The 27,988-nt window shown below is 38.5% G+C and overlaps 1 protein-coding gene across 4 annotated transcripts in view; it reads right to left on the bottom strand.

The window, feature by feature from the left end:
* Positions 1-27,988, bottom strand: part of tsc2 (TSC complex subunit 2) — a 51,294-nt gene that overhangs the window by 7,725 nt on the left and 15,581 nt on the right. Inside the window, exons 26-37 of one of the 4 annotated variants that reach the window (XM_081361513.1) lie at positions 25,886-26,014; positions 19,322-19,483; positions 17,855-18,010; positions 17,026-17,138; positions 15,679-15,933; positions 13,232-13,417; positions 12,317-12,385; positions 6,316-6,458; positions 5,039-5,562; positions 2,679-2,757; positions 554-640; positions 284-470 (exon numbers count right to left, since the gene is read on the bottom strand). In XM_081361513.1, coding sequence (XP_081217639.1) covers positions 284-470; positions 554-640; positions 2,679-2,757; positions 5,039-5,562; positions 6,316-6,458; positions 12,317-12,385; positions 13,232-13,417; positions 15,679-15,933; positions 17,026-17,138; positions 17,855-18,010; positions 19,322-19,483; positions 25,886-26,014 — 2,090 coding nt within the window. The remainder of the gene's footprint in view (positions 1-283; positions 471-553; positions 641-2,678; positions 2,758-5,038; positions 5,563-6,315; positions 6,459-12,316; positions 12,386-13,231; positions 13,418-15,678; positions 15,934-17,025; positions 17,139-17,854; positions 18,011-19,321; positions 19,484-25,885; positions 26,015-27,988) is intronic. The other 3 variants (XM_081361515.1, XM_081361514.1, XM_081361516.1) reach the window with 3 other exon arrangements.

Below are 27,988 nucleotides of genomic sequence, written 5' to 3'. Positions count from 1 at the left end.
CTACTAATATTATTATTGTTATATTTAGTAATAAGAAATAATATTGAATAAGTGATAAAAAGAATTAATAATACATTATCTTATAATTATTTTGAGTAAATTATTTTATTATACAATACAATATAATATATAGCAATATAATAGTTATAAAAATATTATTATTGCTATTATGAGTAATGATAATAATTCTTTATTTTTTATTTCTTACTACTACTAGTACTACTAATAATAATAATAATAACTAACGTGATGATGATGGTGTGACTGTAACGCACTCTCTCACCCTGCATAATGTCATCATGCCAGCAGTAGGTGAACTCGCCGTCGTCCCCGTACTGGTCCAGTCCACCCAGGAAGATCTGGTCCGGGTCGCAGTCCTTCAGGTGGATCAGTTTCCCCAGGCCCGTGAGGAACTGTGCGTACCGGTTCGACCCATACTCGTTGGACAGTATTGACACCTCGTTATTTGCCTGATAATAAACAACCATAAATCATAAAGACTTCCTAAAAAACAATCTCAAACAGCAAATTGGAAAGAGAACGATGAGTGTACCTGGCCGGCTCCCACAAACACCACACCGATCTTGTGCGTGTCGTACGGAGGCATCTGATCCAACACTTTAACGGCACGATCTATCAGCTGTGAACGCCAGACCACACTAGATTAATATGAAGCTCTGCAGCAATCAAGTCAATGAGAAGTGTTTGGGTCGATCTCAAAGAAATGGCTCATATTTCACCACACAGAAAATAGATTTAGGAGAAGTATTATTTTTATGGAAAATGTGTTATTTTATTATTTTCATGATAATGAATTTATTTTCCCTTTAAAAACTCAAGAAAAATTTAGACAGACAGAACGAACGACTCAGACAGACAGACAGACAGAACGAACGAACGACAGAGAGACAGACAGAAAGAACGAACGACAGAGACAGAACGAACGAACGAACGAACGACAGAGAGACAGACAGAGAGAACAACAGACAGACAGAGAGAGAGACAGACAGACAGAATAAACGAATGACAGAACGAACGACAGAGAGACAGGCAGAACGAACGAATGACAGACAGAACGAACGACAGACAGACAGAACGAACGAACAACAGAATGAACGACAGACAGACAGAGCGAACGAACGACAGACAGAGCGAACGAGCGACTGAACAAACGAACGACAGACAGAGAGACAGAACAAACGACAGACAGACAGAACAAACGACAGACAGACAGAACAAACGACAGACAGATAGAACAAACGACAGACAGACAGAACAAATGACAGACAGATAGAACGAATGACATACAGAACGAACGAACGGCAGACAGACAAAACAAACGAACGAACGAACGACAGACAGAACAAACGAACGAACGACCGACAGAACAAACGAACAAACAACAGACAGACAGAACGAACGACAGACAGACAGAACGATGACAGACAGACAGACAGACAGAACGAACGACAGAATGAACAACAGACAGACAAGACAGAGACAGAACGAACAAACGAACGACAGACAGACAGACAGACAGAATGAACGAACGAACGACAGAACGAACGAACGACAGAACGAACAAACAAAAAACGACAGACAGAATGATGACAGACAGACAGAACGAACGACAGACGGAACGATGACAGACAGACAGACAGAACGAACGAACGAAAGAATGACAGAACGAACGAACGACAGACAGACAGACAGACAGAACGAACGAAAGAATGACAGAACGAACGAACGAACGACAGACAGACAGACAGACAGAACGAATGAACGAACGACAGAGCGAACGAACAAACAAACAAACGACAGATAGAATGATGACAGACAGACAGAACGAACGACAGACAGACAGAACGATGACAGACAGACAGACACAACGAACGACAGACAGACAGAACGAACGACAGACAGACAGAACGAACGACAGACAGAACGAACGAATGAACGAATGACAGAACGAATGACAGAACGAACAACAGACAGACAGAACGAACAACAGACAGGCAGACAGAACGAACGACAGACAGAACGAACGAATGACAGAACGAACGACAGACAGAACGAACAACAGACAGACAGACAGACAGACAGAACGAACGAATGATAGACAGAACAAACGACAGACGGAATGAATGAACGAACGACAGACAAAACGAACGACAGACAGACAGAATGAATGAGTGAACAAACGACAGACAATGAACAAATGGCAGACAGAAAATTAACGACAGAGAACAAACGAAAGACAGATAGAACAAACTACAAAATGAACAACAGACAGACAGACAGACAGACAGACAGAGAGACAGAGAGACAGAGAGACAGACAGACAGACAGACAGACAGACAGATAGATAGATAGATAGATAGATAGATAGATAGATAGATAGATAGATAGATAGATAGATAGATAGATAGATAGATAGATAGATAGATAGATAGATAGATAGATAGATAGATAGATAGATAGATAGATAGATAGATAGATAGATAGATAGATAGATAGATAGATTTCTTTTTTGGGGGGGAGAGTACTTTTTTTGTAATTTCTATGATATATAAATAATATCTTATTTCTCTCTTTCGATTTGCGCTGAAATATGACATAGAAGTTTTCATGAGATTCCTCCAATTGTAAAAGATGTAGGAGAGAGAGCATCACCTGACCTGAGTTTTGGGCAGCAGGAGGGGTTTGTTGGACTCGTTGCCGAAGAAGGGAGAGTGATAGAGCTGCAGGAAGACGAAACTGCAGACAGAAAGAAGAGGATCAAGGTCAGATCTACTGAACCTCCACTCCAACACGAGCGCTAAACACTGAACTCCACACCTCTCCTCTGCCTACACACTCCTCACCTCATCACACGGGAAACAGATCGAAGCTAAAGGTGATGAAGATTCAGGGAGCAGGACAAGTGTCCTGAAACACTCTCCACACCTCAGGAGAACATTAAACACGTTCTATCCATCATCAATCCATCCATCCATCCATCCATCCATCCATCCATCCATCTATTATCATCCATCTATCCACCATCTATCCATCCATCCATCCATCCATCCATCCATCCATCCATCCATCCATCCATCCATCATCAATCCATCTATTATCATCCATCTATCCACCATCTATCTATCCATCCATCTATCCATCATCTATCCATCATCTATCTATCTATCCATCCATCATCCATCCATCTTTCTGACTAGAAAAAAAATCAAATCATGATGAATCAAACATCACTGGCTCTCATGTAACTCATACAATCATCATTAACAGGTACAGCGAGAGGGGACATTTTTAATTAATATTTGTCACATTTCTGTTAAATAATATTTGAATATATGTTTAGTTTTAGTCGGTTTCTCACACAAAGTTATTGCATGACTTCAGAACATTTCACATCCGCGTTTATTGCATGGAAAACAGGAAGTTCAAAACTCTTTCCATGGAAGAAACTGCTCCTTTTATGCCTCTTTCTTATCATCATCCACACAGGAAAGGTATTTTGAGTAGCGGGGACCTTCAGTCCTTATTGGGAGGTAATTGTAGCTTTATATCAAACATGTTCAAATCTGTTCACAACCATTTTAAAAGGGACTGTAAACAGTTTCAAGAAAGGCAACAGCTCTTAGTGTTCGAGCGAATCCCATCACAAGAGACCAATACGAGGCTATGATGGAGGGAAAAGTGTTTATAGGAACTCACTATGTTTCCTGTCTATATATATATATATATATAGACAGAAAGACAAAAAGCCTATCGATCGCCGACTCTGGCAGCACTGAACGCCACAAAGATGGATGGTAGTAATTTCAAGTAATTCTAATTCTGAAAGGCAACAATTTGAAAGCGCTCAACTCAAAAAGCGCCTCACTTCTCAAGCGAGCGAAGAAGGCAGGATGATTTAATGTCAACGGGACGACGGATGATGACAGTAATGAGAAAGAATGAAACTTCCCAGCCATACCATTACTCTCCATACGATGCTTTGCTTTTCCTGGAAATTGAAGCACTCTGTGAGGCGAGATCAAACGGATGCCGTTCAAAAGACATTACAGGTGCGTTAACGTTTGCTGAACGTAATCACGGCTTAATGTAGACGACACTTATCCATCCATTACACAGCTAAGCCACGGACTTGACGTTCGCCGTCATGGATTATTGATAGGTTTAAATTGCGGGGTAGTTTTTTTTTATACAGAAATCAACACACCATTGTGCAGGAGACAAACTGTCCCTGCATTAAGTGCAAGTGTTTATAATGCACATCTTAAATGTAAAACATCTGCTAAAAATGAGACAACCCAAAAAAATTTACACAAAAGAGAGGTAGTGTAATTTTTCTTCTTCTGCTCATCAAGGCTGCATTTATGTGATCAAAAATACAGTAAAAACTGTAATATTGTGAAATATTATTACAATTTCAAATGACAGTTTTCTATGTGAATACCGTACATGTTAAAATGTAATTTATTGCTGTGATCAAAGCTGAATTTTCAGCATCATTACTCCAGTCTTCAGTGTCACATGATCTTTCAGAAATCACTCTAATATGATGATTTGATGCTCAAGAAAAATTTATTATTATTATCAGTGTTGAAAACAGTTGTGCTGCTTCATATTTTTGTGGAAACTGAGATTAAGAAAAAAATTACCAGGATAGAAAGTTCAAAAGAACAGCATTTATTTGAAATAGAAATCTTTTGTAACATCATGAAAATGTCTTTTCAGTCACTTTCGATCAATAAAATGCATCCTTGCTGAATAGAAGTATTAATTTATTTTTCTTTAACCTGACTGACCCTAAACTTCTGAACGGCAGTGTGTATATATATATATATATATATATATATATATATATATATATATATATATATATATATATATATATATATATATATATATATATATATATATATATACACACACACACAGTATATATAACTGATATAGATATGCTATTGATATATCATCATAAGTCCCTAATACATTTAAGATACGATTTCATTTAACGATATCAGTTTACCTGGGACTGAGTCCTGAGCTTTTCTCTGCATTGGATGGCCCTCCTCGGTTGTGGTACGAGTCCCGGTCCATCTTCCTCTCCCTGCGGGACGAGGGTGCGGACACTGAAATGGTGTGTCCGCGGGGTCTGTGTCCGGTGGGAGACTGGGGTCCCGGCTGGGCCGTGGGGAACTCCAGCCTCATCCGGGACGTGGACGATGAAGAGACGGAGACACTGGCGCTGGTGCTGGACGGGCCGGCGGACCCAGCGTTCTCCCCCGGGGCCTCTCTCTCTGGGCCCGGGGCCGGGGCCGTCTGGATCCTGGAGCACAGCACATCTCCACCCGTGGCGCTCTGGGCTTTGCTCATCGCCTCGGAGAGAGTCTGCAGCTCCGGCGACGAGCTGGACTGCTTCAGGGGTGTGGGGGAGAAGGTGAGGTCAGGGTCATGTGGTCCGGGGCTCAGCGCGGGCTGGTCGATCGGGATCCCGCCCTCACTCACCTCCTCCAGCGTCGACTTATCCTCCTGACTAGACGTCGAGGAGGACTTGAGATTACAGAAATGACACCAATCAGTCTTTGGTTTATAAACGTCAATAAAGTAAAATTACTGGCTGATATATTAGTCTATTACTACCAGTGACACTTGACTACATTAGCTGAAAATAAATATCTATATAATAAATGTTATTCTTAATATTACTATTACCAATTGTTCAAAGTACATATATATTATATTTAAATTTATATGCATTATTAACACTTATATAACAATAATATTAAATATAACTTTTAACTCCCTCTCTGTAATATATGTATATATTAATGGAAAAAAAAGTATGTCACTATAAATTACATAAAACTGTGTATATAATACACAACTAATATTGTGATTATTAAAATATAATTATATGAATATCAATAATGTCTATATATATATATATATATATATACACACACACACACACACACACAGTTTTTATGTAATATATAGTTATATATTTATGTAATATAGTTATATAATTGACATTTATTTTTCATATATATATACAGTATATATAATAACTAATATTGTGATTATTAAAATATATAATTATATGAATATTTATAATATTAATATTGTGAATAAAATAGTGAATATTAATATTGTGATTTTTTTATTATTGTAGTCTGATAATGATTTAATGCCTAAATGATGGTGATTACTATTGTATTTATTAAAAAATAACAACAATAAACTAATAAACTAATGATCATTTTATAATAATAATAAATTATTATTATATTATATGTCTTCTACCCGGCTCAGCATGCCAGCTGGTGTCGCACTGGTGCTCATGAAGATCGGTTCAGAAGGAAGGGCCTCGAACTCTTCCTCCTCCTTCGACTCCGCCGGTGACACGTCCGTTCTGCTCTGCACTCCTTCTTCCAACACAACAGAATCTGCGGGACGGCAGGACAGTACGTGCACAATCAACGCGATGGCGTCACAGCAAACTGTGCTAGATCCACGAGCAGAGGAGCGTCTACGATTAGTCTAGAACTCTCCTAAAGTCACTCTAATACATGCACAGCCACCTGAAGATCAAACCTGCACAAACACACTCTGATCACACACACACACAAGCTGATCGATCTGGACACAAATAGCAGGATCAGTATGTGATTCGACACTGAAAACATGCTGCTTTCAGACACCCAATGAGAAGAGAAATGAGAGTTGAAGAGTGTCATCTGTATGCTAATGTTCCTCTAAAAGTTAACAAAAGCAGATTTACACTTCTAACAGTCTCTCTCTTCCTGGAAAATAAATCCAAAATAATGATTACATCATGTTGCACTCATTGGTGTATCTACTCTAAATGTTTAAATATGCTTACCTTTAAATAAAAAAAATATCACTTCAGTCCAACTAGTAATAGTATGGCTGGGTGTTGTACTGTAGCTAAAAGTTATTTACTGTAATAAAAATATTTATTAGATTAGATTAGACAAGTAAGTAATAAAATGTATGTCTTATTATTAGCCATCAAGATCTTTTAAATACCAATGCATTGAGAGTAATTCAATTAAAGCTATGGTAGGTAATCCTGTTCAGAAACACTTTTTTTCATACTGGGTGAAATGGTCCTTCCATCCTGAGAGTAGTCAATACATTATGTGTTCAGAAAAAGGAATGAAAACAATCAGACCTCTGTAGCAGCTGCAGGACAGTAAAAACTCTGACCAATCACTGCCACTCGGTCCGAGTGTAAAGAACCAATCAGATGCCTTCAGAGCCAGGAGGAGTGTCTTAGCAGTGTCAATCAAGTTCGCGTACGCGCTGATCACCCCTCTCTTGCACAGCGCGTATGTCATTCAAAATCAAGATAGCCGGTGTGCCGAGCAGCTGTGCTAATGGCGGACAAACAACCAAAACTACCAATTTCTCGAGTGGAACCTGCTCATACAACAAAGACAGGTAAACGGAAAAACATACAGATAAAATGTCACGCACTGTGTAAAGCAACAATTGAAACCTGCTAATTCACTGGCTTGTCATGTTGCTAAAATAATGTACTAGCAAACCTTATTTAGCATTACATATCGCTAGAATAATTATTTACATAGCCTACTGCAACGTTAGTTACCGTTATATTATCTTACTAGCTATTTATAACTCATAGAAAGAGTGCAACGTTATAAAGTTACATTACATGTATTGCATAATACGTAATGATTTGAGGACCAAGTTTGTAGTCAAAGTATGGGCAGGCCAGTCAATGTAAAGCATTTCGTCCCTACCAGTGAATGTGCCATAACTGTTTATCTGTAGTCATCGGTGACCCTGCATGTTTACTAGCCTGCGCGTTCACGGCAGGCTCCGCTGTGGGGGGAACTTTACATAACAAAATACAAGTTTAACAGCTAGTAGGCCTAACGTTATATGTTATGAATCTTACACGAAATTCATCTTCATCACAGTGCAACTAATGGAAATGGAAAAACGTGTATCAATGCAACCTGTTTTTAGCTTTGCCTTATAGTTATAACTAGCTCGTTAGCGAATCAAAAAAATATATATTTTAAACTTTACCAATATCGATATGATAGCTTGAAAGTGAGTAGGCTACTAAAATACATCTTATTTGTTTATATTCATAATGATAAAGTTAGATTTTTTTATTACATGTGATTCTGACATGCTACATGCAATGCGCTCCTTCCTCTCCGCTCGTCTCAGGTAAATAATGCGTCTTCCAGCTCAGCGGTCGGAGTCGCGCGTTCATGCGTTTTGGGGCGTGGCTTTGGAAGGACCCCAGAAGGGAGAGGGTGGACTGAATGGAAATAATGAGCTGTCTTTAAAACAGTCGTTAGAGGTCTACATACACTCGATTTTTATACTTTCTTTTTCAGAATACTTACATTTTAATTATGTATTGATATAAACAAAGTTTAAACAAATTTGAAAAATAAGTTTTTTAGAACATTCTTACCTACCCCAGCTTTAATTAATTAATTGCAATATATAATTCAGGTAAAATGTGTAATTGATTGACAGCCCTAATATGAAGGTAAATGCATGTACAGTGAGGAAAATAAGTATTTGAACACCCTGCTATTTTGCAAGTTCTCCCACTTGGAAATCATGGAGGGGTCTGAAATTGTCATCGTAGGTGCATGTCCACTGTGAGAGACATAATCCAAAAAAAAAATCCAGAAATCACAATATATGATTTTTTAACTATTTATTTGTATGATACAGCTGCAAATAAGTATTTGAACACCTGTCTATCAGCTAGAATTCTGACCCTCAAAGACCTGTTAGTCTGCCTTTAAAATGTCCACCTCCACTCCATTTATTATCCTAAATTAGATGCACCTGTTTGAAGTCGTTAGCTGCATAAAGACACCTGTCCACCCCATACAATCAGTAAGAATCCAACTACTAACATGGCCAAGACCAAAGAGCTGTCCAAAGACACTAGAGAAAAAATTGTACACCTCCACAAGGCTGGAAAGGGCTACGGGGAAATTGCCAAGCAGCTTGGTGAAAAAAGGTCCACTGTTGGAGCAATCATTAGAAAATGGAAGAAGCTAAACATGACTGTCAATCTCCCTCGGACTGGGGCTCCATGCAAGATCTCACCTCGTGGGGTCTCAATGATCCTAAGAAAGGTGAGAAATCAGCCCAGAACTACACGGGAGGAGCAGGTCAATGACCTGAAAAGAGCTGGGACCACCGTTTCCAAGGTTACTGTTGGTAATACACTAAGACGTCATGGTTTGAAATCATGCATGGCACGGAAGGTTTCCCTGCTTAAACCAGCACATGTCAAGGCCTGTCTTAAGTTTGCCAATGACCATTTGGATGATCCAGAGGAGTCATGGGAGAAAGTCATGTGGTCAGATGAGACCAAAATAGAACTTTTTGGTCATAATTCCACTAAACGTGTTTGGAGGAAGAAGAATACCATCCCAATGAAGTACCATCCCAAGAACACCATCCCTACTGTGAAGCATGGGGGTGGTAGCATCATGCTTTGGGGGTGTTTTTCTGCACATGGGACAGGGCGACTGCACTGTATTAAGGAGAGGATGACCGGGGCCATGTATTGTGAGATTTTGGGGAACAACCTCCTTCCCTCAGTTAGAGCATTGAAGATGGGTCGAGGCTGGGTCTTCCAACATGACAATAGCCGCGTTTCCATTACAGATTTGCGCAAATGTTTTGCGCTATTATCTAAATATCGATAAAAAACTATTGCGAAATGACGGCGTTTCCATTAACCAATGTTATGCGACTAAAACGTCCTTTTTTCTCTCGCGATAAGTCATTCCAAAAATCATGGCAACGGACGTTGGTTATAATATCACAGCCACCGCATTAGACATTATTATTATTATTAATGGAAGGAGACGTGGTGTGTTATCCAAGCATTAATGACAGGGAAAGACCCCCGAACGACACATATAAGGAGTTTCTGGGTGTTTCACCCTCATTTCTGCTCCGAGGATTTGATTGTGGCATTTCTTTGAGATTTAGAATCCAGTATTCCTATAGGCTAATTATTGTTTCTTTTATGAATTTAATAAAGAATTCTGTCTTGTATTCTGTCCAAACGATCCATGTCGGCTACTTTTGTGTCCATTCGTTTTTCCTTTTTTAACCCCTAATTGAAAAACGAAAAATGAACGGTTGTTGTCTTTTTAAAACGCAAAGTTGAACACCAAAATTTTATTTTGAACTGACTACACCAACTGCTGCGAAAAAAGTAAATATCGACGAATTTTCAGATTTTTGTTTATGACTTTTTTCCCCTTTATTAAACATTTAAAATATTCACAAATTAATATGGAAAACATGTCGATTTTACTGGTTTTCTAAGGCCAAATTAGAAACTGGAATTGATGTCTTTCTCGCAGTGCTGAATGAGAAGAGCCATTAATATTATTAATAAACTATTGTTTTCTAAGTGTCGGCTAAAATCACATCTCCATCTCCGCTGATAAGCAGATGCGCTTTTGAGAGAAATGCACCTTTCATACGGATTACATAATCAGAAGGTATTAGCTTTCGATTCGAATTTGTTCGTTTTAAAGTGGACATTTCAAGCTTTAGCCTACATAGGCTATATTTTGTTTCAGTTTTCGCGCTCCAGTTTACGGAGAGCATGAAAGTGCGTCTGATTGTTTCTTTTATTTTACAAAAGCACAGCGTTTTCTTGTTATTGTGAGTTTACACAAATAAAAGTAGTTGAGAATAATGTATTATTATTTTCTGTATGACCAGAAATGATAGAGTATTTTAAGTTGTTTCCACTGTTGATAGGAAAATGCAAGTGTTCGCGCCCGCGCCTCCGTGTCATGCAGTGCGCGCTCCACGCTCAGCTTTGTTCCTTTTTTGCATAAAAGCGTCTTCTAAATATAGCCTATTAAATGTTATAATAAAATAATATAAAATTATTATTATTTGCGTAGCTATACATGGACTTCAAACACACTGCATCTTCTAAGTCAGGTGACTGTAAATGCGCAAAAACTGTTTCCATTGCAGTTTTGCGAAATATTCCTTTTTCAAATTGCCTGAAAAACCACCTCATGAGAGCGTAAAAACTTTTTTTGCGATAAATGGGAGTTTTTGCGAAATTGACGTGTTTCCATTAAGCGTATTTTCAATTCACAATTTCAATTTGCGCAATTTGAAGGGTAATGGAAACGCGGCTAATGACCTGAAGCACACAGCCAGGATAACCAAGGAGTGGCTCTGTAAGAAGCATATCAAGGTTCTGGCGTGGCCTAGCCAGTCTCCAGACCTAAACCCAATAGAGAATCTTTGGAGGGAGCTCAAACTCCGTGTTTCTGAGCGACAGCCCAGAAACCTGACAGATCTAGAGAAAATCTGTGTGGAGGAGTGGGCCAAAATCCCTCCTGCAGTGTGTGCAAACCTGGTGAAAAACTACAGGAAACGTTTGACCTCTGTAATTGCAAACAAAGGCTACTGTACCAAATATTAACATTGATTTTCTAAGGTGTTCAAATACTTATTTGCAGCTGTATCATACAAATTAATAGTTAAAAAATCATACATTGTGATTTCTGGATTTTTTTTTTAGATTATGTTTCTCACAGTGGACATGCACCTACGATGACAATTTCAGACCCCTCCATGATTTCTAAGTGGGAGAACTTGCAAAATAGCAGGGTGTTCAAATACTTATTTTCCTCACTGTACATACAATTATTTATTGATATAATACATGAACATTCTTGTACTTTAAATTAAATTTTCACAAGAGGCCAACTAAAAGCTAAAAGTTGATTAAAGCAGCTGACAAAATCTGAAAAAAAAAATTTTCTTACACATTCATGTTCATTTTTAACCTAAAATATTGATGTTGAATAAAAAATGTTGACATAAAAGTGAAATGTCAGTTATGCTTGATCTATATAGAATGGCTGTCAAAACCTTTCTTTCTTTCCACATGGTCCGTCTCTCACAGGAACACTTTTATGCGAGTCCAATTCAAATCACACGCATAAAGGGAATGCATTACCAGATGACAGAAACTAGGCAGCTTTAGAAGAGAAAGATGCTTTTCAGGTCAAATTCATGGATGAAAGAAAAAGAGCAAAGGGAAGAGAAAAGAGCTCCAGGAAAAGAGGACATAAAAAAAAAATTCAGGAATCATCCCATCACTAGTTCTCGGGTTGTATGGCGATTGGTTGAGTTCATCTTTGATTAGTCGGGTTGTTCTGGTCTGTTGAGCGTTAATAAAGAGCCACATACACACACCAGATATATATATATATATATCTACCTGCCCAGGAAATACTCCTGTGAAACCTGCCGGGTGTATCAGGGGAGCAGAGAGAGCTGAGAGCGCCCACTGCAGCGACAAACCCCTCACACACACAGACAGACAGACAGACAGACAGACAGAAACCAACACAGGGCAACCCATCAACATCCCATGGACCCAGATGACAGAACTAAACAACAGTCAAAGAGTCTCAGGCTGAGAGAGTGGCAAAACAGCATGATCTGTAAAGAGGTCTGGATGACAAACGCTTTCTCATTATGCTTATTTTGTTACTGAGAGGAAAGCGCACAGCACATATTTACATGTTCATCATCGCTCTCAGCAGTGTAGACGGCGTCAGGATGTTCGCTAACAGTACATCACGGCAAATGTATTTCCAACTTCTAAGCGAAGAACAAACAAGAACTTCACCGTGATCATATCAGGGCTTTGAATCACGTTCAGTCTCCCGTACGTTACGTGACTGATTTGGCCGTCCAAGGCTAATGGAGTGCGAAGAGTTCACTTAAAGGCCACCGATGTCGCTACTAACAGGGCTTTCTGAATTCTCCATACAGCCGTTATAAACGGCACAATTATTGAGGTTATCTCAAATAACTGATTAACCAAGATTAGACGATTACTCAATAATCACGACAGGCCAAAGAGAAACTAAAAATCATGGATGATGATGTTTCTGTTGTATATTGCACATTTTCTCAAATGTTACTGGGAATGTGCAAACAGAAAATATTCAGCGCACAGTACACATGCTACATAGATAGTGTACAATAGTATAGCAGTAGGCTATTCTGACACAGCTTACCATACTTTCTTAAAATACCGGAGCACCTGATATCCCAGCTAGCTCTTTGAACACATTTCAGCTGTGTATAAACATCAGAGATCAGACGCTGGAGTCGTGCGGCTCACCGGTGTTGGATCGCTGGATGGGACAGGGCCTCCCCTGCGGGGGGGCAACAGGGCCATCGCTCCGGGGTTCCTTCACCCCGTCCATGGCCATCAGCACGCTGGACAGCTCCTGCAGCGGCAGGTTCCCCAGCTCAGAGGAGAAGGGGCTCGGGGGGTTCTCCAGACACATCAGCCAGCTGGTGTTACCTGAGCAGAGACAGCAAACGAGAGCCGATTTACAGAATCAAACAACAAATAACTTTAAATGTCTGCATTAATGCAATAAGGTACGAGAGGCTGAAAGTCACGGCTGAAGGGCTCAGAGATTTGTTTTATTAAAGCCAAAAAATATGTATCAGTGCAACTTTCAAAAAAAGCATGATTTTTTTAAAAGATTTAAAAGATTTTCTTCCGCTGAAAAAAAATAGTCCCTGACCGTGAACAGCAACAGAAGTAACATTATTTCATATTTCATTAACATATATTATATAGCGGCAAAGATTGTCTTTATGAGTGAATTAGTCGGTACTAGTTACCCAGTCACTCTCTCCTATTGCGGCCTTTGATTTTGAAATTAGCTGATTATCAATAAAATGCAGCTCATATCTATTGCTTTCGGTGACGAAAACTCGGGAATTGGAGATCGGACTTATATCCGTTTTACGAAAACCCATTTATGTGACCAAGTGTAAACGGAATAATTTTGATAAATCAGATCGCTATCCGATCAGAAAAATCGCATGAAGTGACCAGGCATAAACAGGCCCAGACTGATTGGTCCTTTCCATGCAATCTGCAAGCAATCCCATCGTTACCGCAAGGCACAAGCTGATTGGCCTCTGCTGATCCTGAAGCTAATGAGATTTAAACAGTCTGGTTCAGTGTTCGCTGTGAGCTAGTCCTGCTGCGAGTCATCAGAGTTCCTCTGAACTCCTCCACCTCCCCAGCTCCACCTGCCTAGATCTGCTACGGGATTCATGTACGCAGCAGCAGCAGCAGCAGCATATCTTACACACTCACAGCAGCGTGTCTGTGTATCTAATGGCAGTAGCAAGTCCAAACCACCAAGACCAAATACATTAACACTGCCATTTTCATTAACATACCAAAATGACTTTGAGAGTTGACATGATTGAATTTGAAAAAGTGCATGTTTATGGTTATGGGTTAATTTTTTAATTCACCTGCCATTGCTGTGACGACAAGTTTATTTTGCACCCTGAACACACCCAACATACAGGTACAGAGCGGAAACAAATCCAGCAGAGCATGAGCGAGCGCAGTCTGCCTTAAGCCTGTTCATAAACCAGCACACACAAACACACATTACGGAGGAGGATTAAGACCTCCAGCTGTCTGTTCACACCTTCAGCTATGCCGATTTATCCATTTAACCAACATCTGCATCAGCATCTGCCCACTCTACATGACACATCCGCAAAACTCAATTACACACAGACACTAATGAAATATTCTGCCGAGTTTATTTCCTCGAGGAACCAGAGCCATTTGGATCTTTATTTATACAGAGAGAGAGAGAGAGAGAGAGAGAGAGAGAGAGAGAGAGAGAGAGAATGAAGTAGTTACATGAACATTTATATTATATTAATTAATAAATACTTTATTTTATTTTATTTTAGCTTAATTTTAACCAACTATTGTTTACTTGATTTAATTTTATTTATTTAAGTGAAATGAAATATTAGCAGCATACTGCATATTTTTTTACATATTTTTTAAAAACAATTATAATTATTTTACATTTATATATTAAAAAAACATTTAGATTTTTTGAAATATTTTTTTATTTTACATCATTAACTACTTGATTTCTTACAACTAGTTTATTTGCACTTGTGTATTTCTATTACTACTATACAATTTCTCACTAAATAAACTAAACTAAACACTGACAGAGAGTGAAAGTGAGATTGAATACACTAAAGCTAAAATGCACAAAAGCTGTTCAGACTGCAGCAAGAGCCCTATAAAGCAGACATGAGAAAGAAAGAGACAAAAAAAGTGACGGAAAAAGAGAGAAAGGAATAAAACCACAATAGCAACGCACTGAAATCCTCAGGACTCTTACTGAAGAAGCATCACGCCATGTGTTATTCTTCAAGAAGCAAAGCGTTCAAGGACACGTCGCAATTAATACAAAAATATAACTTCTGCGAAATGCTCCCGGAACTATTCTTCATTTAGAGGCAGGCAGCATGAGGAAAATCAGGCCCGTGGGCACAGCAGGTGTGAGTCAAGCTATTATGAAACTATCAAAATGGCATGACAACCCCTGCGGGCCGCATGTGCGCTCATGCGCCACTGAAACGCCCTTGGAAAGCAGTTATTATGATTTAATTTTAATGCTGTACACAAATGTGTCATAACAGATGGAGTGGGTGATAATAAGGGCCCGGGCCAAGGTTACGGGGTAAAGCACGCACTCGTTATTTCAGCGTCTGTGGTACCTGAGGGTCTGCGGATGAAGATCTCTGCCCAGCCCTGCGTCAGCATGGGCACGAACTCCGCCAGGCAGGACTTGTCTCTGAACGGGGGCGAGGAGTGGGAGGTAGAGGGAGGAGGGTGGTCCTCGATTCCCCTCTGGGACCCCAGCACGTCCAGCGGGGGGCCGGGCGGAGGCAACGGGCCGCTGTATTCGCCCTCGGGAGACGCCACCAGGGGACTCAGACTCTGAGCTGGACCGGCCCGTAGAGCGTGACCGCCTGGAGAGAGGAGTGATGGAAGGAGCGCTTCAATAATAAATGCCAATCTACTGTATACTAATAATACTGGTATACACACTACTGCCATCTATCCATCTACCCATCCATCCATCTATCTATCTATCCATCCATCCATCCATCCATCCACCTACCCATCCATCTACCCATCCATCCATCTATCTACCCATCCATCCATCCACCTATCCATCCATCCATCCATCCATCCATCCATCCATCCATCCATCCATCCATCCATCCATCCATCCATCCATCCATCCATCCATCATCACCCATCCATCCATCCATCTACCCATCCATCTACCCATCCATCCATCTATCTACCCATCCATCCATCCATCCATCCATCCATCCATCCATCCATCCATCTATCTATCTACCCATCCATCCACCCACCCATCCGGCTTTTAAAACTACTAAACTAAAACTTAAAATGATTACAAACTGAAATCCTTCAAATGTCGAGCTTTTAAAACTACTTCAAACTTTCCGGCTAGGCGCAAGCCAACTTAAAGTTTGTCTGCAAACTTTTTTATCTTTACATGATGACAGGATTTAAGTTTTTTGGTGAACTATCCCTTTAAAGTTTTAGTAATTTTGTTGTGTTTTTGTCTCTTTTGAAAAGAAAATTTAACAAAACTGGAAATAAATGGTAAGCACGGGCGAGTAAATGATGACAGAAACTTTTTGAGTGAACTGTCCCTTTAAGAAAGTAAATAGGGTTGTAAAAGTAATTGTTGGCTCATCTTAATATCATTCCAAACCTGTATGGCTTTCTCTGTTCTGTGGAACGTAAAAGAAAATGTTTTGAAGAATGTTGGTAACCAAACAGTTTCGGTTCCATTATACTTGGCTAAGGAACTACTAATGGTTTCATATGGACGGTAAGACAGTAATGAAAGAAGTAATCCATATATAGAGGTCTTAAAGGTACAGTAGCAAACTAACTATTTACTTAATGGGTCAGAATGTGGAAATTGATCATGACAACTCTTTGGAGCAAGAAAACCTTAAAGCATAAAGGATATGGCCCATTTAATTGGATGCGGGTGCAGAGGATGTGAACATTGGCACCTGATATGGAGCGGACTCGTGTGCGAGTGGTGGTGTTGATCTGCTGGCCGGACTGTGACTCTAGTATAGCCGGAGCTTCTTTCGTCTGCCGCGTGTGGAGTGACGGGTCCGACCTGCAGAACATTCATATATGGATATGTTTTTATATTTTCCACTCACATTCCCATCTTTAGACTCTCTCTTACGAGACTCAGACCAGTAAACACTGTCATATGAGGCTATTGGTTTTCCTTATACGGTGGGGGCCGCTATTACACATCTTCTGAAAGAGAACTGAATCTCCTGATCAAAACACATGCAAAGAAGACGCAAAAAATGAGCGACCCCATATGTAATCATATGCATATGTAAAATAACGTGATCATCAACATTAAACAGAATATAAATCAAAACTGCCTAAATTTACTGAGTGAAATGTCAACCCAGGACGAGCTACAGGACTGTGAAGCATTAGGGGTGTTGATGAACTCGATCTACTCCAACTGTGTTTTGATCATCGTTCTGAATCTGATCTGGATGTAGTCTGCGAAAAATTTGATTTTCTCAGCTTTTTGCTCAAAATTTGACTTTTTTTTAATAAAAAAACACATTTTACCCACATTCAAGAGTTGATAAAAAAAAAAGAATGCATGAAGCTAGAATAAAACATTTTTTAGTTTTAAAGCAGAGGTTCTGTTGTTTCGTTTTATATATTGCATGTTCAGATATTCATACAACAAAATATTCTGGGGGCCATGAAAATTTTGTAGAAATGATCAAAAATGCTGGCGGCGGCTGTCAACTTTTTTTTTTTTAAATGCTGGCGGGGAAAGAGTTAAATGTTTGTAACCTGGTCATTTCTCCTCCTCCGGGTCTCTCTGCCATGTCCAGACCGAGAAGAGCTTGGGTTCGCGAGCCGCCACTGGTTGTTATAGTGACTAACTTATTCCCAACCAGCCAAGTCATACTGGGTCCACCGGATAACAGGAAATCGGCAATGGGAGACCTGAGAGAGAGAGATTTTGTAAAGTCCATTACTCATCTTTATTTAGCGTCACACACGGCCACAAGACACTGGAGATGCTCTTCCACATTCATCTATGACAAGAGTTTGCTGTTCTCACGCTAAAAGTAGATGCTACACTTTCCAAAACAACCGGCCGAATGAGGATGTCGGTCGATTTGAATATTCACATAGAGAGCAAAACAACTATTGTAAGACTGACTGAGAAATAAGTTTGCTCTGGAACAAAAGGTGGATCAATGCAGCGTTCAGCCCGTCTGCTTCAGCCCAGATGAAAAATAAATTCTATTTGAAGGTCTGCAAATAGAAAGCGCACAAAAGGATGAAGGTCAAGCAATTACGGCTCTACCTAAAAGTGTGTAAACTAGCCTGAAACAAAAGAAGAAGAAAAAGCAGAGACAGCAGCAGCAGCTCTGTGTGTATCTTCAATGCATTCATTTAGCAGACACTTTGTTTCAAAGCGAGTTACAAATGAAAGAAATTACAATCCCTTTAGTTTATAGTCAGACGGTAAAATAGCTTTTGGTGCATTGATGCATGAGCTAAAAGATTATACCCAAGTAATTGGCCAGTGAGATTATCTTGCCATACAAACATGAATACTGACTTCTAGAAATAAACATTTTATTGTTTCAGTTTGAAGTAGTTGTTTTTAATATTTTTAACATATATTTTAAACAAATGTACACTAATTCTTTATTTAAGTTTAAGGTAGGTAAATATTTCTCCTTTTATTTTATATTTATTTGAAACAATAAAAATGAACAAATACTAAATGTGTCAGTTTAAAGTGGAGCAATTATTATTAATAATACTATTATTATTACGCATTACATTTCAAAATTATTCAATTTAAATAAATGTTTTTTAAAAAGTGCTAGAAAATTAACAGTTAATCAGTTTCAGTTTAGGGAAATAGGAAATTAATTAGGGAAATTATTATTATTAATTCTTTTTTTTAAACCTGATAAAACAAAAATTTACAATTAGATAATAGTTACTTAATTTAATGTGTTAATTTAGAGCAAAATATATATATTTTTTAAATAACATAATATATACACACGATAAAAAAAACACAATTACTTATGCTTTATCATTCAACGCTTTCATCTAACATGATAATGTAACAAATTTAATTATCTTCACTTAATGGTGTTTCTCATCAAACACTGATATCCAACTGATATTAAATGATTGACACATTTAATTGTGATTGATTGACCTGATAAATACTAATGTGATTAAATTAGTGCAGTAAATGTAAGATGACTGTGAAGTGTAGCTGGGCACCTCTTGGGCAGCGCAGAGAAGTTGGAGAAGACGTATCGGGCCATCATGTCCAGGCAGGTCTCGGTCAGCTCCAGGTGGACCGTCTTCAGCGCGTCGTCGGCCTGCATCACCGCGTTCTCGTCGGCCGAGCCCAGGCTGCAGGTGGTGGTGGACGTCTGCATCCTGCACAGGACGGGGGTCAGGGGTCAGAGGTCAGATTCACAACCAGCTCACACTGGTGCTAGTGAAGTCATTGCTCGCTCTCTAACACAGTGTCCTAACCAGACATGATGCCAGCGGAACTGACTGATTCCAGTTCTGATTCATTTGATTCCGATTATGACATCACTGTGGGCGGAGCTACACCGTCTTTTTTGCTTGTCATGATTGCAAATGGAGTCACGGCTGTTTAGGACACCGTGTGAAGCGAGAGTAATGAATCAGATTCAGATGGTGATTGAAGCTGGAGTGACCCACTGAAAACACACACACACACATGCAGTTAAAACACAAACTCACACTCCCATGAATCAAATTAGAGACATTATGTTTCTTCATCTTTGCTTAAAGGAATAGTTCACCCAAAGAATTACTCACTCGGCAGTGTCATCTAAACCTGAGAATAATAAGAGTCATTTTATTTCAATCGTTAATTGAAACTATATATACATATGTAGGTGGGAAAAAATGATATTTAAATTAGAAATGTTGCCTTGGCTAACTAACTGAAATAAAATGATTAAAGTTAAAGAAATAAAAATTCTATTAAAAAATAAAACTGATTTAAAAATAGATTTATATAGAAGTTAGTGCGGTCAAATTGATTAATCGCATCTAACCTAAAAGTTTGTAAATATGTGTGTGTGTACTTATAAATTATACAAACCAATTCATCGATTTGACAGCACTGACAGAAATAGAAAAAACTATAAACTACTTAACAAAAATTACTTAAACTTTATTTCAATTTAAAATGAAAACTGAAAATATAAAAATAAAAGCTCATTCAAAATATTAATACTAAAATAGTATATAAATAATACTAAAATAACACTTTCACTCTCATGTCATTCTAAAACCACATGGCTTTATTTCTTGACAAGAACAAAAAATGAGCTCCAAAACTGTCATAAAACGTTTAAAGTTTCCTAAAAGTGGCCCATATGACTCTCGCACTATATTCAAAGTCTCCAGAATATATATATGGAAATTTTTGCAAGGAACAGACCCAAATTGAATTAATTATTCACTGTAAATCTCATTCGCGCTTTACACCATTGTGCATTGACCAATCGTGTTGTGTGTTTTTTTTAATATGCATGAATTTTTTAAAGAACTTTAATTTTTGGGTGAACGATTCCTTTATTCATTTTGTTTAGTTGAAGTCCTTTCTATTTCTCTCTAAAGTGACACAAAACTGGGTCTGTTAAAGGGACAAACTTTGAGTAAGAGAGAGAGAGAGAGAGGGCATAGCCAGACAAAACCACACCAGACACGTTCAGCTGCCACACACACACACAAACACACACACATTATCTAGACGATCACATTAATCTAAGGCCGCCATCAGCATCCTGCCTTTCTGTAACCACGGCAACCGCATCCCAGGGGAAATCAACCGAGTCCAAATCATCTCCATACACTGAGACAACACACACGACACACCTTTGAGCTAAAGCGCTTTTGACTTTTACATCAGGCACAGGTGAACAACTCATCCAGAAATCACAAACTTGACGTGTGTGTGTGTGTGTGTGTGTGTGTGTGTGTGTGTGTGTGTGTGTGTGAAATACTGGCGAGGAATAAACAGCAGCCATTTATCACCAACAGTCCAACAAGGACGGATATGAGTACATGTGGGCGTTAGAGGCGACAAACGCGCTCAACAAAATAAAGGAGTTTCAGCGTGATGTCCTCTGATGACATCTGATGTCACTCTTTTATAAACCAACAGAATGTCTATCAAAATAAAAACTATATTCTATGTGGAGAATGAAACACACACACACACCACAGAACGACACCGTGAACTTCACCTTCAGCGACCTGGACTTGAATGCCAATATTTCACACTGATAAGGTTGTGACCCAGTTTATCTCTTGTGTGCAATGAAATGTCACCTCTCCACTATCCTACTGAATAAAGACAGCATTAGCAACAACAAAAAATTAAACATTTATTTATTATCTATTATTTATTTATTATGCATTTATTTTAAAAATTACTTATTAAAATATTAATATTTTTGTTTATTTTGCATTTACCTTTAATTGTCTTTATTAGATTATAAAGTAAATAATTATACTTGAATATAAAGTAAAATAACATACTTTATAATCAAATAAAAAATGTGTACGTAATAATTATATTTTAATATAGTCAATAATATTTTTATTATTTTAAATATATTAAGAAATATACATATATATTATTTTACATTATTATTTTATAAGTAAATAATAATTACATCTTAATATGAAGTAAATTATATATACACATATTTTAATTATTTTAAGTATAACATATTTTTATTTACTTGTGTGTGTGTGCATTTTTTTTTTCAAAATAATTCTCTAAAATAAATTAATACATAATTTTATCTCAAACTTGACTGTGCACATTTTTAAAGGTAATTTCCAGCAAATGAAATGCACATTTTTAGGCAGTTGAACTAACTTCATGAAGGACGGAGGCTTTAAATCAGCTTTTCACGGTTACTGTAATGCACGTACAATAGAAGTGAACAGGGAAAAGTAATACATTTAAGGTAATAAAGACTTAACATTCACATCAGATATTTTAACATGAGATTAGTGTGCTGGAATCACTTACTTTCCTTGTCATGACCTCGTAAAACCACTAAACAATAACTTTCGCGTCATACTTTACACAGTTTACAGCTTAAATAGCCAAACATTATGTACAGAAAAAATTAAAATTCAAGCATTTAAGCCCTAAAAGTGAATGACCCCTGTTGACTTCCACTGTAAATGTGTTGATGTAAACAAACACAACCTGGTGGAAGAGTCAATGCTATTTTCCGTAGTAACTGACAAACGCTGTCGATAAGAGTCTAGAACATTCCTTCGGCTGCTTTTGCACGAGGGCACAATTGACTTTTTCCTCACCGGAATCGATCCGACAACCTTCTGGTGTACCCGTCTAAGCCTTAACCAGCGCACCATTGCAAATCACTGGAGCGTCCATAAACAGCTCATCCAGCACGCATACGCATACGCATACACACACACACACACACAGAGAGAGAGGGAGAGAGGGAGAGGGAGAGGGAGAGAGAGAGAGAGAGAGAGAGAGAGAGAGAGAGAGAGAGAGAGAGAGAGAGAGAGAGAGAGAGAGAGAGAGAGAGAGAGAGAGAGAGAGAGAGAGAGAGAGAGAGAGAGAGAGAGAGAGAGAGAGAGAGAGAGAGAGAGAGAGAGAGAGAGAGAGAGAGAGAGAGAGAGAGAGAGAGTGTCCCAGTTTGTGTCCAGCTGAAGTGGACGCCTCATCTCAGAGTTGACCTATAATGCTTTAATGTCCAAATTATTAGCATATCTGTTTGCATAGTAAATGCATGAATTTTCCAGATAAAGAGAACTCAAATAAAACCAAGATAAGAACCTGTCAAATTTATCTTAACTTAACATGAAATCTCCATCAAGTCTCTGAATCCTGGGCGTCCAGCACAGCTGATCATAATATCAAACCCTTCCATTGATATCATGATATTCTCTAAGCACGTTGATCTTTTCCAAAAGGCACAAATTCCAACATAAACATATTTTCACTGCTGTGTCACACACTGAAAACATTTCACTGCTCATCAAGCCCCTCCATCATCCCTATTAGCGGCAGTCGGATGATTGTTGATGAGTGTGGAGTAGATGATAATAATAATTTTACTCTATTGATGCAATAAGCGATGACGGCTGAATATAAATGCGTTCAGAGCATATTCATTTCTTCACTGGATATCTAGTCAGCAATTAATATTTGATTCATTTAGAGGGGGAAAAGAGAAAAAGTTTCATTTCCCAGTTGATTTATGAAACTGAAGCGGTACAGTTTCTTCATGTTGACTTTCAGCTCAGGCTTGTGATTTAGATCCATTCCAGCATAAATAGCTTGCCAAAAATGTCATTAACTCATAAAGAGCAACCTTGGAATGATCCAAACAAAACCCCTCGGCACAGAAATACTTAGCAAAGCAATGACAGGGTAATCTAAATAATAAAACAAATATGCCGTATGAAATCCCTGAGCTTGTTATTAAAGGACTTTCTATTCTCTACCACCCTTTAACTTGTAGACGCTGAATTAATAGATTTTATGGTAATTAGATGCACTGGGTTACTAAAACACAGACGTTCGGGGTTTATTACTGCCAGTCTCTCTCCCTCCGCCTGTTGGTGTAAATCTCTTCTGATGCTACGCTGCCCTCTGCTGGTTATGTGTTAATGAGTTATTGAGCAGCAGGAGGAGGTCAGACTTCATATTTAAATGTATGCAAATGAGTATGAGGCTTATGATGTCCAGGGTGTTGAGTGGAAAAACCACAAATGTGTTTCATATGGGTTTGAAATGACATGAACAGAATTTCCATAAGTGCTAAAAAATCTTTTTTTTTTTTTATAAAAAAAATTTATCGGGTGAAAAACAAAACATGGAGGAACAGCATTTGAAGAGGGCGTCAGTGTAGCATTTTCAGTGTGTTTGCAGCGTTTCATGTTCATGGTTCAAAATGCACTTTGATGAGGCATGGATGGATACTTACCTGGATCATGTGTACAGAGAGTGTGAATATGATGTGAATAAGTGAAGGTTAAAACAGGCGGCAGGCTGAAAAAGTTGAGTGTGCCCCCTAGTGTTTGGGAGCTGAATTTCTGCAGATCATTTCGTTTAACAAACAGCAAAGACAGAAAAGCTTGACGCTAGATTGTGTGACTGTCCACCTACTTTCGCTTTTTCAATCTCGCATGCTTCCTGTGTACAGTATGAAGCCCTTGAAGGGACATGGAGAAGGGGGAAAAAACAGGTGGGAAGAAATGCTATATTTCAATGCTTGTGCGCTCGCTCGTAACACTTCTGCATCGTCTCACAGAAATACTGTGTTCCCCGACAAACTGCGTTCACTAGCAAAAGAGTTTTTCCTCTCACCTCGTATAATTTCCATGACATCCGTTTTGCGGATTAACACATTTTCTCAGTGGAACGCAAAAGTTTTGCTAGAGAGCATTACGTTTTTGTGAGTAAATGTGAAGCTTTTGTTTTGCGTTCGAACGCAAAGTTTCTCAGGGAAACGCAAAAGATTTGCAAGAGAATGTAAAGGTTTTGCGAGTAAACGTGAAGCATCTCGGGTGAACACAAAAGTTTTGCGCTAGAACGCAAAAGTTTTGCGATTGAACACAAAGTTTCTCAGGGGAACGAAAAAGTTTTGTTAGAGAGCATAAACGTTTTTTGTGAGTAAACGTGAAGCTTCTCGGGCGAACGCAAAAGTTTTGCGCGAGAAAGTAAAAGTTTTGCGATCGAACGCAAAGTTTCTGAGAGAAACACAAAAGATTTGCGAGAGAACGTAAAAGTTTCGCGATTGAACACAAAGTTTCTGCAAAGAAATGCAAAGTTTTGCGAGAGAACATAAAAGTTTTTGTGAGGTTAATGCTTTGTGAGTGAATACCAAAGTTTGTCAGGGGAACGCAAAAATTTTGCGTGAAAAAGTAAAAGATTTGCGATTGAACGCAAAGTTTCTCAGGGGAACGAAAGTTTTGTGAGAGAACCTAAAACTTTTTTGTGAGGGAACGTAAATATTTTGTGAGTGAATACAAAGATTTGCAGGAGAACATAAACGATTTTGAAAAAACGAAAAATGATTTGTGAGTGAATGCAACTGTTCTTGGGGGAAAACAAAAGTTTTGCAAGAGAACGTAAAAGTTTTGCAAGAGAACGTAAAAGTTTTGCGAGTAAACGCAAAAGTTTTGCGTGAAAAAGTAAAAGTTTTGCGACTGAATGCAAAGTTTCTCAGGGGAACGAAAAAGTTTGCGAGAGAACAAAACATTTTGTGAGTGAATGCAACTTTTCTTGATGGAAAACAAAAGTTTTGAGAGTAAACACGAAGCTTCTCGGGCGAACGCAAAAGTTTTGCGAAATATTGCAAAAGCATTGAAATATCACTTTTCCTCCCATTTCATTTTTTTCTTCTCATCATATCCCTTTAGGGCCTCCGTGATACCACCATTTGTTCATGATAATAATAATAAATAAAAAAAACATTCAAATGAACACCATCACAAACAGCACAATAAAAGCAAATACTAAACGGGGTTAGGTTCAAACCAAAACAGGTGCACGCAAGTCAGTGGCCAGGCTCAGCGCATGCAGTCAACGTTACCACCAATGACACGAAAGAAAAAGACAAAACCCTCCTCCAGCATGCACCCTTTCCTGCCCAATCAGAATTAGCCCAAACCAGATGACCACGCCCACCCCGCATCGCCCGCCCCCAATGCCCAAGCCCCGCCCACCGTCCCTGCATACAGAAAAGGAAAAGTAGGGATATAAATCGGTTGCTGATGTTACCAAAGATGCTCTACCTGCGCACCGCATGCTCGGACACACTGATGCTTCGGGAGCGGAAGGCGTCCATGGCCGACAGATCTTTCAGGTCTTTAACGGGAGAGTTTGCGCTGGGGCCTTGCTTCGCCACTTTGGTCGTCCGCAAACTGCCCAAGGGCAAACGAGGTCAGGTGTGCGTCAGGGTAAGGTCGTGACCAAGGAGAGTTGGGGGGAATTTGAGGCATATTTTAACAACGTCGGCATGGGTGGATGGGGGAGTGCGATTGGTTGTGGAGTGTCACGAAAGTGGCCAGCGACCAATCACAGGTGGCGGATCCGAGGTGTCGGCACACCCCCAAACCACACCCAATCAGAGGAGGGGGGGGAGGGGTCAAATAAGGAAGTGAAAGGAAAACAAAGTAACTTGGTCAGCAGTGCACACTGAGAACCAGAAAACAGGGACGACATTTAATAAAACGAAACAATAACAGAGGAGGAAACGGAAAACTGGAAGGAGAAACAGCATATAAAAGATCAACAGACACATGACAAGGCATAAAGTAAGCAATATACTGTCAGCATTCTACCAAAAGAATGAAAGAGTTGGAGAAAACAAGGGATAAACTCATCAGAGAGCACAAACATACTGGTACAGGAGAAGAAAAAAAGCACTCAAGACACTGCAATGATCATTATAATGGAAATTAATAGCAACAGGAAAACAGTGATATGGTCATGTGTATGTGCGTGAATTAATACAGCAAATAAACACACAGATGAATGACGGGATGAAGTGAAACTAGAAGCTGGAATGGAGAATGTGATGCCTGCATGGCTTTTAAAAATATATTTTTGAAATACATTTACATGCACATAATTTTCAGATTCATAAACCTTTTCTCCAGCCTTTGACCTAAAATATATGTTCTTTCAATAATTTAACAGCACATATGCATTTTCACAGTTCTCTGATGCAGGTAAACGAATAAAATATTGAATCTTTTTAGTAAGCGTTTTATTTTTATATGATTTGAAAGTTATTTATTTAATTAGCTTTTTTTTATATAATTGTTTGCTTTTTATCGAAACGTAATCGCACAAGTTTTTCTATCAACATAATGTAAGCAGTAAATTATAAAATTTTGTAAAAAACTCTTGTCATTTATTACGCTGAATTTAAACAATTCTGTGCAGTACTTTTATCGACTTTTGAATGATTACTTATTCATGTTATTAACAAAATGTAGGTTATGATGTTTGAAAAATGCAAGTAATAAAAAAAAATCTCCTCACTCGAAAACGTCTCATCAATAGTTTACATTTTCCCCCCAGAATTACCTTTGTGTGAACATGTACAAATATAAACAAATGTTCAGTTATGATTGATATTCTGAATAAGATGCTTACATGACCCAAAAGTCTGATAAATACAAGAATAAGTATTCATATATTTACAGAAATGTATAGAGACTATAATACGGTCTTAATATGGTGATGGAAATCAGGTTATTGTGTGTTACATGAATCCTACATAATCATAATATGACCAAGTTCTCATTCATTTCTGAATATTCTTGTGCATGTTAACGCATTGGTTGATCTTTCTCTCTTTCAGGCTTGTAATTCAAAGTTCCAGCTTCAGTGTCAGGACAAGACACAGGACAGGAAAACAATAAAAACACTGAAAAATAACCTGGAATTTGTCATGACAATGAGATTAGATGGTTTTGTGGCTCTGGACATAGTTGATCATGGACTTTATTAGTGGTAAGCCTGGGAAAACTCTCTTGTTGTTACAATAATTACAATGCATTGATTGCTGCACCAGATATCCTGGTTACAATGGTTTATTAAGTCATTAGCATGGAAATTTCCTGTTAAATTAAAATGGTTTATGAGATACTTTCGGTTTTTAAATCCAATTAAGTGAAATGAAGAAAAGGGGAGACAGAGAATGAATGAAGTAGAAAAGAGTCTGCTTAATGTAAAAAAAAAAATATGAATATGATTGAGTTCAAATCCACACGGGACTGTTAACCTCTAGTTTATTGGTCCCTTTGTTAGACATCATCTAGTAATTCTGAGCAGAGTATTACAGGATGGGACCATGGCTCATTAAACATCAGCACAAGATTTAGAGC

Source organism: Scardinius erythrophthalmus (genome assembly GCF_964197995.2).
Source record: "Scardinius erythrophthalmus genome assembly, chromosome: 3".
In the NCBI taxonomy this organism is placed as follows: domain Eukaryota; kingdom Metazoa; phylum Chordata; class Actinopteri; order Cypriniformes; family Leuciscidae; genus Scardinius; species Scardinius erythrophthalmus.
Note: the sequence above shows the minus strand (reverse complement) of the source record. Positions and strands in the feature narration are given on the sequence as shown.